This window comes from Heteronotia binoei, chromosome 1, assembly GCF_032191835.1.
Source record: "Heteronotia binoei isolate CCM8104 ecotype False Entrance Well chromosome 1, APGP_CSIRO_Hbin_v1, whole genome shotgun sequence".
In the NCBI taxonomy this organism is placed as follows: Eukaryota; Metazoa; Chordata; class Lepidosauria; order Squamata; family Gekkonidae; genus Heteronotia; species Heteronotia binoei.
This window is the reverse complement of record NC_083223.1, coordinates 33,556,725-33,571,928: the sequence shown is the minus strand read 5'-3', so window position 1 is coordinate 33,571,928 and position 15,204 is coordinate 33,556,725. Positions and strand designations below refer to the sequence as shown.

The 15,204-nt window shown below is 46.5% G+C and overlaps 1 protein-coding gene across 3 annotated transcripts in view; it reads right to left on the bottom strand.

Moving 5' to 3' along the window:
- The window catches only part of ATAD2B (ATPase family AAA domain containing 2B), a 112,479-nt gene that overhangs the window by 54,160 nt on the left and 43,115 nt on the right, over positions 1–15,204 (bottom strand). For all 3 annotated transcript variants that reach the window (XM_060233416.1, XM_060233430.1, XM_060233423.1), the window contains exon 16: positions 5,120–5,431. In XM_060233416.1, the coding sequence (XP_060089399.1) occupies positions 5,120–5,431 (312 nt within the window). The remainder of the gene's footprint in view (positions 1–5,119; positions 5,432–15,204) is intronic.

The following is a 15,204-nucleotide window of genomic DNA, read 5'->3' as shown; positions in this document are numbered from 1 at the left end:
GCATGGGTTCTGTAAGGGAAGATCTTGCCTCACTAACCTGTTACATTTCTTTGAGGCAGTGAACAAACGTGGACAAAGGGGACCCAATAGATGTTGTTTACCTTGATTTCCAGAAAGCTTTTGATAAAATTCCTCATCAAAGGCTCCTTAGAAAGCTCGAGTGTCATGGAGTAAAAGGACAGCTCCTCTTGTGAATCAAAAACTGGCTAATTAATAGGAAGCAGAGAGTGAGTATAAATGGGCAGTCTTCACAGTGGAGAACGGTAAGCAGTGGAGTGCCGCAGGGCTCAGAACTGGGTCCCATGCTCTTTAACTTGTTCATAAATGATTTGGCGTTGGGAGTGAGAAGTGAAGTGGCCAAGTTTACAGATTACAATAAATTGTTCAGGGTGGTGAGAAACAGAAAGGATTGTGAGGCACTCCAAAGGGATCTGTTGAGGCTGGGTGAGTGGACGTCAACGTGGCAGATGAGGTTCAATGTGGCCAAGTGCAAAGTAATGCACATTGGGGCCAAGAATCCCAGCTACAAATACAAGTTGATGGGGTGTGAACTGGCAGAGACTGACCAAGAGAGAGATCTTGGGGTTGTGGTAGATAATTCATTTTCATTTTTTTTTTCATTTTATTTGATTTATATCCCGCCCTACCCCACCAAAGCGGGCTCAGGGCGGCTCACAACATAAAAATTCTAACAATAAAATTCAAGAATTAAAATACAATAATAATTTACATAATTAAAACAACTAATATATCAATACATCAATCAGTCTCAGTGTGCTATCTTATAATCTTCCGTCAGAATATTTCAATATTTCAATGCCGGTCAGTTATAAGCCAACCGGAAGAGGACTGTCTTACAGGCCCTGCGGAACTGTCCAATGTCCCGCAGGGCCCTGACCTCTTCCGGTAACTGGTTCCATCAGCAAGGGGCTGTGATCGAGAAGGCCCTGTCCCTAGTTGACTTCAACAGGGCCTCCTTTGGCCCGGGGATTACAAGCAGATTTCTTGAGCCGGATCGCAGCACTCTCTGGGGGGCATATGGGAAGAGAAGGTCCCTAAGATAGGCAGGTCCTAGGCCATATAGGGCTTTAAAGGTAATAACTAGCACCTTGTACCGGATTTGGTATATTATTGGCAGCCAGTGCAGTCCCCGGAGGCCCAGCTGAATGTGCTCCCATCTAGGGAGCCCTAATAACAGCCGAGCGGCGGCATTCTGCACTAGCTGCAACTTCCGGGTTCGGCACAAAGGCAGCCCCATGTAGAGGGCATTACAGTAATCCAATCTTGAGGTGACCGTTGCATGGATCACTGTTGCCAGATCGTCCTGCTCCAGGAAAGGAGCCAACTGCCTCGCTCGCCTAAGATGAAAAAATGCAGACTTAGCAGTGGCTGCTACTTGGGCGTCCATGGTTAAGGCAGGCTCAAGTAGTACCCCCAACTCTTGTCCCTGTGCGCCATTATCAGTGGCACACCGTCAAGAGCTGGTAGGGGAATTTCCCCTCCCAGACCATGGCGACCCAAGCAAAGGACCTCTGTCTTCGCTGGATTTAGTTTCAACCTACTCAGCCTGAGCCATCTAGCCACAGCTTGTAATGCCAGGTCCAGGTTTTCTGGGACACAGTCAGGCCGGTTGTCCATGAGTAGATAGAGCTGGGTGTCATCAGCATACTGGTGGCAACCCAGCCCATACCTCTGGGTAATCTAGGCAAGGGGGCGCATGTAGATGTTAAACAACATTGGGGAAAGAACTGCCCCCTGAGGCACCCCGCAATTAAGCATGTGCCTCCGGGACAGCTCATCCCCAATCGCCACCCTTTGTCCCTGACCATCAAGGAACGAGGAGAGCCATTGTAAGGCCAACCACTGAATCCTCGCGTCGGCGAGACGGCTAGTCAGCAGCCGATGGTCGACCGTATCGAACGCTGCCGATAGGTCTAACAACATCAGCACTGCCGAGCCGCCTCAATCCAGATGCCGCTGGAGATCATCCATCAGAGCGACCAGCACTGTCTCCGTCCCGTGACCCGGACGAAAGCCGGAATGATGGGGGTCATTGAAAATGTCAAGACAGTGTGCGATTGCAATAAAAAAGGCCAACTCCATGCTGGGAATTATTAGGAAAGGAATTGAAAACAAATCAGCCAGTATCATAATGCCCCTGTATAAATCGATGGTGCGGTCTCATTTGGAATACTGTGTGCAATTCTGGTCACCACACCTCAAAAAGGATATTATAGCATTGGAAAAAGTCCAGAAAAGGGCAACTAGAATGATTAGAGGGTTGGAACACTTTCCCTATGAAGTAAGGTTAAAACACTTGGGGCTCTTTAGCTTGGAGAAACGTCGACTAAGGGGTGACATGATAGAGGTTTACAAGATAATGCATGGGATGGAGAAAGCAGAGAAAGAAGTACTTTTCTCCCTTTCTCACAATACAAGAACTTGTGGGCATTCAATGAAATTGCTGAGCTGTCAGGTTAAAATGGATAAAAGGAAGTACTTCTTCACCCAAAGGGTGATTAACATGTGGAATTCACTGGTACAGGAGGTGGTGGCTGCTACAAGCATAGACAGCTTCAAGAGGGGGTTGGATAAAAATCCAACCCCTGATCCAACATGCCTTCTCTTATGTTCTTATGAGAGTTCTCCCAGAAGCTGCCCCTTTAAGGACAACTCCTGTGAAAGCTATGGCTGACCCAAGACCATTCCAGCAGGTGCAAGTCGAGGAGTGGGGAATCAAACCCGGTTCTCTCAGACAAGAGTCCACGCACTTAACCACTACACCAAACTGGCTATCTCTAGGTGGACCAATTCCCACCCCCCAACTTTGTAAACAATGGTCATTTGATTTTGATGCTAAATTTATTAAACATTTTAGTATTTATATTCCAAGAGATACTTACTCCCTTGTTCAAATGAATATGGATCAGATTCTGGAACAGATCTCCCAAGACCTCAACAGATGGACCTCGTTAACAATGAGCATTCAGGGTAAAATTAGCAACCTTAAAATGAACGTTACCCATACAATTCCCCTATATCCGGAGAGAACTCCCAATACATATTAATGTACTGAAGTTGGAAGCATGGAGCCACCCTCATTCACATATTTTGGAATTCCCCTAAAATCACACATTTCTGGCAAGAGGTTATATCCTGTATCAATCTCACATTAGCTGCTATCTTAGACTTCAGAGCCAATAATCTAATCCTAGAATATATACCAACTCTATGGGCACTCTCAAAATACCACATATTTTGGATCCAAAGGGCAGCTTTAGTTACTAAGCTGGAAATCTCAAGTATTCCCCTCTGTAGATGCCTGGGTCAATGATATGCTAGACCTTTGTACAAACAAGAGAACAGCATATAACAGGTGAGACGCTCCCAAAACCTTCACCTCCATTTGGCATTAATTCCTGTACCTAGTCATACAATGATACTCCCTCACCTTTATCCCCTGTTTAATTGAATCCATAATACTGCACCTTACTTTCCTAACCTACACTGTTACCCTACCCCTTTTTTATGCGAATGCACCCAGTATGAGGCTTGTTTGCTATGCTAACATTTTAGTATGAAAACAATAAAAAATCTTAATTAAAAAAAATGAAGCTAGATTCCGATGGTAAAATAAATGCAAACATATAAGGCACCTATTTGATTTTCCTTTTAACAAAAAAAATGAGAAAACATATGTTCATGGCTAATACATGATATAATTATATTCTGGCTATAGTATCCAAGATAAAGGGTGTCTATAATTAAAAGGGAAAATAACTAAAATATTTGAAGCAATACACTTAAGTAGGCATTCCTATTATCTCTGCCAGGAATTTCTCAGACACACAAATGATTAAGTTTTTAAGTAGCACTAAAGAGAGACTCACAAGACCAACATTTCCTGTGGTCATGCAAAGAATTTTCTAAATTCAGTTTAAAGCTTGCAAATCCCTATACGCTCAGGAATAATTATCAGAAGGAAATGAAAGGTCCCCTGTGCAAGCACCAGTTGTTTTCAACTCTGGGATGACGTCGCATCACTACGTTTTCACGGCAGACTTTTTAACGAGGTGGTTTGCCATTGCCTTCCCCAGTCATCTACACTTTCCCCCCAGCAAGCTGGGTACTCATTTTACCGACCTCGAAAGGATGGAAGGCTGAGTCAACCTTGAGCCGGCTACCTAAATCCAGCTTCCGCCAGAATCGAACTCAGAAAACAGCAGGCAAACATATTATCATTCCTATAGCACAACTTCTACTTTTTCCTTTCAGAAGATTCTATGTTGACTTAAAAATACTGACTTTCTAAACAATCCAAATGAGCTAAATGAGCTAAGTTGGATCTCCAACATCCCACCTCCTGATGAATCACACTGACAAGAAAAAGAGTTTCAAAATACCTTTTAGGGCAGCTGCTTCACAGCAAAACGTGACCCTCATTCACCTGTATTATACTGACCCTGAGTAAACATCACCAAAAGAGTATAACAAAGCATTAAATACTAGGGATGGGCACAAACCTGGCCCAGTTTGGACCCCCAACATTTACCAGATATTTGTCCAGTTCAGTTGGGCTATTCAGGCCATATAAACCTAACAGCTGAGCAGTGCAGGTCTGCAGCTGACTGGTTAGGTTTAAATGGCTGGCAACCATTTCAGTTGGTTTTGCTTCCCTCTGAAAGGAAAAACTAAAAATTGTGCTACAAAAATAAAATGGACCACTGAAATAGCTGCCAGTCATTTCAGCCTTAACAGTGGATGAGCGCACCCACTCCACTTTTAAATTGAAATGGCTGTGAGCCATTTAAACCTGTTGGTGGGGTGGGTCTCTCCATCAGCCGTTAGGTATAAATGGCTCACAGCCATTAAACATGTCACTTTCACTCTCCCCTGCCCTAGTACAAACAGCTTCTGAAACACTTTACTATGTGTGAGGGAAAGCAGTTATAATTGCCCAAAGCTACCTTAGGAGCTTTAGTTTCATAAGAGAATGGGGGTAATTAAAGAGAAGGGGGGTTTTAAAAAAAAAAAGAAAGAAGAAAAAACACTCTTTTTTTCTTAAACAGACTCAGGATAAGACTAAAGAGAACACAGAATTAAGAGAACACAGAATTACCTTCTCTTTTGTCACCCTGGCTGAATTCAGCATGGGGAAACACTTTATGTAGAACCGCCAGAATGTTATTGAAGGTTCTTTCCAACAGCGGCCTTATGATGGGAGACAGCGCATGCCCCGATGACATGACAGCACGCTGTGAGGCAGGCACAATGTTTTGCATGGCATGATAAAAATCTTGTGCGCTGAGAACTATTGACGAAATGTCCAGCTGCAGCTTCTGGCTGCTCGCATAGATCTGAGGATAGCGCCGTCGCAGGGCAATCAAGGCTGTCTCAGTGCAAAGTGCTTTTATGTCAGCTCCACAATATCCTAGGGCACAGAAAAAGAGAGAGAGAAACATGTATGTTCTATGAACCAGCACAAAACATTTTGCAGACGTCAAGGATTCACCTGAAGCTGAAAGTAGCCACAGCCAGCATTGACAGACTAAAACCTGCTTCCAGCGAGTACATAATATGGGCACAACTCTAATCTAAATGGACCCATAAGCTGACAACATCCAAAGCAGGAACTGTTAAGAACTCCCTCTTAAATCAATGATAAATCATCAAGAAGTGTCATTGAAGCTATCTGAAGGAAGCAGTGAGGGAAAGGCAAGCATAAATAACATTGATATTCAAATACTACCTAGATTCTGTATACAAAACACTTAGGTCAGTATTATAAGCAGAGACTCCAATATCTGGCAGTCTGGTATTCAACAGCGAAGCATTCATTTAGTAAAAAAAGAACAAGAAGCTGAGCCCTTATGAATGCGAAATGTTTCAAGTATGTCTGCTTTATCAACTGAAGGCTCACAATATTGAAAGTGGTTTTCAGAGAACAAGGCTTTAGTGCTCTGTACAGATCCCATCTTTGTCCTTCTATGCTGAGACCTGTCTGTCACAGAATTACCTCCCACTGAGACACACGTTTCCCGCCTTATTCTCTGAAAAACACAGCTAAAGTAACTCCACCCTCATGGATTTCTAATGTAACTCTACCTTCACGGATTTCTCAAACAGGGTTCTAATACAGTCCTACCAGACTGTTTTTACTATCCCAGGAAGGCTTGAATGAAACAATGCATCTCTGACTTACAATTTTTGGCTGCCTGAAAAACGTGGCTGCCATTTCTGAAGTTCTATGTTCTCAGTTAAATTTGGCAGAAGCTGGTAAGAAATGCAGGTTTTAATCCTCCCAGTCTTCTGCCCTCCTTCACTCTCCAATAGTGGGAAAGTACATACACTCAAGTAGCAATACGACTGAAGGCTTAAACAGAATTCCTAAAGCTATGAAGATCCAATTAGTCTGAAATCTTCGGCAATGTGATTTAGGGACTGGGCACAAATTACCCATGGATGATGAAGGAGGAAGAGAAAAGGAAGAAGAGGAAGATACCCCACCCTTCTCTCTGAATCAGAGACTCAGAGCAGTTTACAATCTCCTATATCTTCCTCCCCCACAACAGATACCCTGTGAGGTGGGTGGGGCTGAGAGAGCTCTCACAGAAGCTACCTTTTCAAACACAACTCTTGCGAAAGCCATGGCTAACCCAAGGCCATTCCAGCAGCTGCAAGTGGAGGAGAGGGGAATCAAACCAGGTTCCCCCTGATAAGCGCCGCACACTTAACCACTACACCAAACTGGCTCTCTTCCACAGTGACAACTAATTGTAGCGCCCTGACTATAACTGATTACTGGAGGGACTGTTCTCTCAATTTGAGAGTCCCCATGTATTTACCAGCAGCTGCCAGGAGAGAGAGAGGAGGAGAGGGAGGGGGAGGGGAGAGGGAAGGGAGCTTCCGACATTGTGACCCCTTGAATTAATTATCTCCAAACAGTCCTGTCACTAACAGCCTTACAAACTGAGGGCCCTGGCTACCCTTATAGAGAGCTTCTGGCTTGTATAATTCATGACTTGCCAAGCTGAGTTGCAAGCAACCCACAAGCTTCATGGTTTATGGTCTGCCTAGAGGTTCATGGTTTATAGTCTGCCTAGTTGCAAGCAACCCACAAGCTTCAAGGTTTATGGTCTGCCTAGTGATCACAGTCCCTATGCTTTCTGCAGTCCAACCCTGGAAGAGAATTCAAAGCTTTTTTGATCCCTTGGTGGATCACCTTGCATACCTAAGTAACTGCTGCCTTCAACTTGAGAGATACCAAGTCAGCCCGCCCAGAACATACTTTTAAAATTCATGTTCATCTTTCCCTATTTTAAACTTTTTAATATTAACACAACAGTAGAAAAAATTTAATATTAACGCAAAATTTAATATTAACGCAACAGTAGAAAAAAATGACCAACAAAGGCGGCGAAATTCTCTGGCAATTTTCCTACCATTTATGTTGTTTCTCTTGCTCCCCACAACTTACATTATATGACCTTCATGCATTAGTCAGGCTTCAGTATGTATTTAAGTCACATTTTCAAAAATCCCTAAACATGCCTAATTTTTGTTTTGTTTCTCTGCCTAGTGTATGCGTGTGTGTTATCCATTTGCACTCTCAAACTGCCACCCTTAATTTTTTGTTGTAAAACAGAAGGTGACACCTCCCACACTGACACGGATCCAAAGAACTGTACACAAATTCTGATCCACACAGCTGAGCTTTTCCTGCCCTTCTTCATGCTGCAAGCCAAGCCACTTGCGCTTCTTCAAAAGCTGTTCTGGAGGCTCAGCGAATTTTCCAAAATAGTTTGCAATCCACAGTTGGGGCAGGAGAGGAAAAAACTGAGGCAACTGGAAACACCCCTTCAGAATCAAACTTTTTTTTTCTCTCATGAAAACTGCCTTTGAAATGCTGAGAGTTTGTGTAGCCCGCAGCTTAGAGTCAGTTGGACTGCGCATGAGGAGCCATGGGTATAGACCCTACTTGGCCATGAAATTCCCTTTCAGCTTAACCAACCTTGCAAGACTGCTGAAAGGATTAAAAAAACAGGGACAAGAATGCTCTGAGTGACACTATGAACTCCTCTGAAGGAAGGGCAGGATGTAAATGAGACAGCATTTAAGCTTCTGACAAAATGAAAATTTCAAATTTGAGGGAAATGTATATTCAAATCAAAAGTTGTCAAAAAAAGTATCATTAAGGCTTCAATTTAAAAGTGAGGCACTAAAAACATAGAGCCTATTAAAACAAGAATAAAGTAAATATAGACTGCAGCAGTGTTCCCCTGCAGATTTTATGTAATCTGTAAACACAACTTCAGCAAGTGCACATCAACATGCAAAGCCCAATACATGCCTTAACTTCTCTTCTCCCGTCCCCCACAATTTCAAGGGGGTAAATATTTTATTTAGCAGATTAAAGGTAATCCCCTGTGCAATCACCAGTCATTTCCGACTTTGTGGTGACATTGTTTTAATATTTTGATGGCAGATTTTTTACAGGGTGGTTTGCCATTGCCTTCCCCAGTCATTTACAACTTTACCCCCAGCAAGCGAGGTACTCATTTTACTGACCTCGGAAGGATGGAAGGCTGAGTCAACCTCGAGCCGGCTACCTGAACCCAGCTTCTGCCGGGATCGAACTCAGGTCATGAGCAGAGCTTGGACTGCAGCACTGCAGCTTACCACTCTTTTATTTAATTGCTTACATATACAATAATGTAAATACTTTTCAATTAGACTATTGTTTGTAGCCCATGTTTCTTCTGCAATGGAATTCTAAGATATGTACGTAGGTAGTTTTTTGTCCAGGTAATGACCAGACCCATTCATTCTTAGTTCAACCAGGTGTCTGCAACACATACCTTCCAACCAATACCCTACAATCCATGACATGAAAGAGAAGTAGTTATAAGGGACAGGTTGCTGCTGCCACAGCAGACTTTAAATTAACACACATCATTAAATGCACAACCAGGTCCCAAACCTTGAACAGATACATTTAAGAAAGGCGGGACTGTGACTCAGTGGCAGAGCACACGCTTTGCATGCTGAAAGCCCCAGTCTCAATCCCTGCCAAAGGTTCTCAGGCAGCAGGCATTGTAAAACACCTTTCCCTGCCTGAGACCCTGTGTCAAGTTGACGGATTCAAGAATGAGTCAAAGTTGATACTAAGTCTTCATTTATTGATAACCGGTACTCTGGCGCAAGCCTCTAGCTTGCTAAGAATGAAACCAATACATTGATACATGGGTTTTAAGGTACACTTCAAAAACATTCCTACGGGGGGGGGGGTTACAGGAGGAAACATTCACATACAACTACTAGATACTTTCTCAGACGATAGCTAGCAAATGCTCTTGAATTGTTATGCAAGGCCTCCTCCCACCTCAGGCCCTGAGAAGGTGCCGGCTAGTTCCTTTACACCAGTTACAAATCAAAATAAGAAAAGGGGGAAAGGGGAGCAACTAAGGTAGAACATTAGCAGCAGTGGATCCATTATGATTTTAACAGGGCCTATTGCTTAGGCCATGATCCCCCAGTCTTAAGTCGTTATTAGTCGATCTTGACATACTGCCCCCCCTTAAGCTGACCCTCTCGGCCTCTGAGGGTGTTTAGATAGAAAATTCTTGATAACGTCAGAGGCTGACACATCTTTCTCTGCTACCCACTCATTTTCACTAGGAGGGAAATATTTCCATCTAATTAGATAATACAGCTTCCCATGTTTAAGCTTTGAGTCCAAGATTTCCTGGATCTCATGGTGACTCTGGCTCCCCACCTGGATAGGTTGGGGTGCTTCTGGCCGAGGATGCCAAGGGGAACAACCAGGGTCTTTCCGAAAAAGACTGCAATGAAAGACAGGGTGCACTTTACTGAACATCTTTGGCAACTCCAGCTCTACTGTAACTTTATTTATCACCCTCTTGATTTCAAAAGGACCCAGGTATTTGTAAGCCAACTTTTTGGAGGGTTGAGTGAGTGGAAGGTTTTTTGTAGACACAAACACTGAGTCTCCTACTCTGAAATCCCAGACAGGGACATGGCTTTTGTCATATTGCTTTTTGTAAGCTTCTTTGGCTACTTCCAAGTTCTCCTGTATTTCCTTCCAACTCTTAGTCAGCGTGCCCCACCACTGATCAAAAGGGCTCACCTCTTTCTTTACTTCCCCCCCTGGTAGCAGCGGGAGGGGCTTTCCCTCATACCCACTCACGGTCTGAAAGGGGGAGGCTTTGGTGGAGCTGTGGACACTGTTGTTATAGCAGTACTCTGCAAAGGGCAATAGATCCACCCAGTTGGATTGTTGATGGTTTATATAGCACCTTAAGTACTGCTCTAGAAGCCCGTTCACATGCTCAGTCTGTCCGTCCGTCTGTGGGTGGTAGGCGGAACTCAACCCCTGCTCCATGCCCATCAGTTTACAGAACTCCCGCCAGAAGTTGGCAACAAATTGCGGGCCGCGGTCACTAATCACCTTGTCGGGCATTGAGTGTAGCTTGGCTACATAGTTGAAGAATAAATAAGCCAGCTTCTTTGTGGTGGGGAGTTGGGCACAAGGAATAAAGTGGGCTTGTTTGGAAAAAGTATCTACTACCACCAATATTACGGTTTTGCCATGAGAGGACGGTAGCTCTACAATAAAGTCCATGGAGACTATCGACCAGGGTCTAGAGGCGGTCTCCAGTGGTTTGAGTAGTCCAGGGGGTTTCCCTCCCCTTCTTTTAGCCATTATGCAAATAGGGCAGGTACATACAAATTCAGATATATCCCTTTTCATGGAGGGCCACCAAAACTGCCTGTTGACCAGATGCAAGGTCTTGACGTACCCCAAATGCCCAGCCAGTTTGTTGGAGTGACAGAACTGCAATACTTCTAATCTCATGGTTTTAGGAACGTATAGTTTTTCTCCCTTGTACCATAGCCCATCCTCTCTTTTCTGGATTTCCCGTGGACATTCGTCCCCCTCCTTTTAGATCTCTGCTGCTATTCTTTCCATTCCTCACCCCTGTAGTTGGCGTTTCTTTTGTGACCGTGTAGTTACAACAGCGGCCACTTGGGTGGGCAGAACTAAAGTGTCCCCTATCTCCTCCCTTTGACTGTTGTGCTGGGGCAAGCGAGACAAAGTGTCTGCTAGAAAATTCTTCGTGCCGGGGATGTGCTTCAGTACAAAATCGAATGTAGAGAAGAAACCGGCCCACCTGATTTGTTTTTCACTCAATTTCCTCTTCCCTGTGAGGGCCTCGAGGTTTTTGTGGTCGGTCCATATTTTGAACAGCACTTTTGCCCCTTCTAACGAAGACCGCCATGTTTTTAATGCAAACATTACTGCAAACGCCTCCTTGTCCCACACTGACCAATTCCTTTGCTCTGCCGCGAACTTTTTTGAGATGTAAGCACATGGCCTGTTTCCCTTCCTCATCCTTCTGCATGAGAATGGCCCCGACAGCTACATCGGAGGCGTCGCATTGTACAACGAAGGGTTTGAGTTCGTTGGGGTGGCTCAAGACAGGCTCACTTGTGAACAGCCGCTTCAATTTATTGAACGCCAACTGGCAGTTTGATGTCCAATTTAACTGGGCTCCCAGTCGCTTGGCTTCTGGGCCCTTCCCCTTCGTCTTTAACAACTCAGTTAAGGGGAGCATGATTTGTGTGAACCCCGGTATGAACGTCCTATAGAAATCCGCGAACCCGAGGAACGACTGGAGTTGTCTACGCGTCTTCGGGGGAGCCCAATCTAGTACGGCTTGCACTTTCGCCGGGCCCATTGCCAGCCCCCTAGCGGACACTCGGAAACCTAAGTAGTCCAGCTCTGTTTTGTGAAATTCACATTTGGACAGCTTAGCATACAATTTGTGACTCAACAGGGTGCTTAACACCTCCCACACCAATTTCACATGAGACCATTCGTCTTGTGAGTAAATAATTTTGTCATCTAGATACACCACCACCCCCTTAAACAAAAACTTTAATACATTGTTTATAAAACTCATGAACACCCCGGGGGCCCCTTGCAGTCCAAACGGCATCACCAGGTATTCGAACTGCCCCAGTGGTGTGTTGAACGCCGTTTTCCACTCATCCCCCTCCTTAATGCGCACTCTAAAATATGCATCTCTCAAGTCCAACTTTGTAAAAATTTTCCCCTCCGACACAGCACTCAATAAGTCTTTAATGAGGGGGATGGGGTAGGCATTGGAAGTTGAAATCGCATTTATCCTGCGAAAATCTGTGCAAAGTCTAAGCGAGCCGTCCTTTTTCCGGAACAGGACTGGGGCTGCGTGGGGGGCCATGGCCAGCCTAATAAATCCCCGTTTTAAGTTCTTGTCCAGAAATCTGCGCAGCTCCGCGTTCTCCGCCCATCCCATCGGGTACAGTTTGGCTTTGGGGAGCGATTCCCCTGGTATTAACGTGATAGCACAGTCCGTGTCCCTATGGGGCGGCAGCTCATTGGCGCCCTGTTCGCTGAACACCCCCATCAAGTCCCGGTATGCCCGAGGGATTTCTGGGACTTCTTCCAGTGTCAGGCACACCCTCTCGGTGGAGGGCGGAGGGAGAGGCCCCCACTCCAAGTTCCATAGGTGATCTTTCCACAGCGGGTCTATGAACCTTATGGTTTGCCTCCCCCACTGAATGTCCGGTTCGTGCCTGGCCAGCCACCCCACCCCCAACACTACCGGGTAAGAGCAGGAGGGGGAGATTACAAAAGACTCCTGCTCCCAGTGTTCCTCAATCCCCATCGGCAGAAATTGAGTCTCTGAAGCACAGGGTTCCCCCCGCATCACTGACCCATCCATCTGCTCAAACTGTAAGGGGCAGGGGAGGGGGTTGGTAGTCAGGCCTAAGGCCTCTACTATCTTAGGCGTTATTAATTCCCTGTTGCACCCCGAGTCAATTAACGCCCTCACTTGCAAGAACCTCTTGAGTTTGGGGTTCAACGGTCTCACTGGTACAAAACAGTGATCCAGTCACTCTCACCCTCACTGGTGCCGGCTCCTCTGCGACCTGCTGGTGGGCACCCTTCAGAGCAGGTTGTTCTCGTTTCCCGACGGCTCCTCCATCCAGACCAACTTGCCCAGCTCGTCGCTCAGGAACGGTTCCTCTTCCTCCTTTTCGATGGCCACCACGTTGCTTTTCACCGCTTCCTGAGGGCGGCCGGGAGCCTTCTTTGGGACGGGACTGCTCTGCTTCGGGGCACTTGGTGGTGCTCGTGGCGGGTTCATACAGCTACTTGCCAGGTGCCCTGGGTCTCCACACCGAAAGCACTTGCGGGTCCCGTTTGGTTTACCCCCACCGGCCGGCTTCTTCACCTCTGCTTTCGAGGTTGCTTTCGGGTCCCGTCCCCCTTTTCCGCTCTGTTGCTGGCATTGTAGGGCGACGCGTTTCATATTGGTCTCAACCTCACCCGCTAGCTGGATCCAACCGACCAACGTGGTAGGTCGGGCTTGGGTGAGGGCCCGATCCAATATGCCCGCATTCAGCCCCCGGGTGAAATGCTCAATCTTCATCAGCTCGCTCCTTGGCTGTGTTGGCTCGGAAATCCGCAGCATACTCCCGGATCGACTTCTGCCCGTTGCATGTCGTGCAGGGCTGCCAGTGCCCGGGTCTCCTGGAGGGGGTCTTTGTACTGGGCCAACAGAGCCTGTAGGAACGTTGCTACATAGTCCAGTTCCGGGCTCATGGCTTCGTACAGGCTTACGTACCACCTTTTGGCCGCCCCTTTCAGTTTCGACCCCAGGTAATCCACTCGGCTGAACTCATCCGGGAAGGTATTTCCCCAATAATGCATATAGCTGTTCGCCTGGATTGTAAAGTATTCAACCTCGTCCGGGTCCCCATCGAAGGTAGCATCGAGCTCCCTTCCTCTCCCTCCGTCGCGAGGAGCAGGAGGGGGGCCTGCCGGCCGGGGTGCTGCGGGTGACGCCGGGGCCACGGCCGGTACGGCTGACACGGGAATCGCTGGTGCTGGTGGCTGCCGGATGGGGGGGGGGGGGTTGAGTAATCCTTCTGGGCCCAGGCAGCCCTAGAGAGCGAGAGATCTCTCTCGTGATCTCTCCCCGCCATGCGGTTGGTCATGGCCTGCATGTCCGTCTTCAGGCCCTTGACCACACTCTCCACTTCCTTGAGGACCATGGCTCAAAACTCCCTGGCTGTTTCATCCTCCTCGTCCCTTGGGGCCGTTGCCCCAGTTCTCCCTTGTCTGGTTGCGGCCACTCCTCATGTAACGGGACCGCCACGATAGTGTCGATCTCCCCCAGCTCCATGGGTCCCGGATTGGGCCTTTCCGCATTCGCTATTCGCACTCTTCACATGTGTCGGGTCAGGATGGCTTCGCGTCTAGCCGGGGCCTCATCCAACGTGCTGGTGGAGGTCTGGGGCTGCCACTGCCTCGGGGTGACGAGCAGCTGCTGGAACTGTGGAGGAGATGCCGCTACTCTCCGGGCATCCAGGACGTGCCAGGGAATGGACGGCCCTTCTTCGGCGTCAGGAATCTCACCGCCTTCTGGTATCTTTTCAACCATTTCGCTGCAAAGTGGCCAGGGTGGTTAAGCTTCAAAGTTGATTCTTAGCAAAATGTCAAGTCGACAGATTCAAGAATGAGTCAAAGTTGATACTAAGTCTTCATTTATTGATAATCGGTACTCTGGCGCAAGCCTCTAGCTTGCTAAGAATGAAACCAATACATTGATACATGGGTTTTAAGGTACCCTTCAAAAACATTCCTACGGGGGAGGGATTTACAGGAGGAAACATTCACATACAACTACTAGATACTTTCTCGACGATAGCTAGCAAATGCTCTTGAATTGTTATGCAAGGCCTCCTCCCACCTCAGGCCCTGAGAAGGCGCCAGCTAGTTCCTTTACACCAGTTACAAATCAAAATAAGAAAAGGGGGGAAGGGGAGTAACTAAGGTAGAACATTAGCAGCAGTGGATCCATTATGATTTTGACAGTCAGGGCCTATTGCTTAGGCCATGATCCCCCAGTCTTAAGTCGTTATTAGTCGATCTTGACACCCTGGACAGCAGATGCCAACCCACTGCTTAACCCAGTATAAAGCAAGTTCAGCATACAAACTGAATGTTCGGACAACTATGCCTTAAAGTACTTTACCCACTCCTTATAACAAGATCTCCATACAAATTATGCAAGCATTTGAAATAAAACTCAGATTTTGTTTTTGCAAAACTGAATAATTAGCATTCATCCT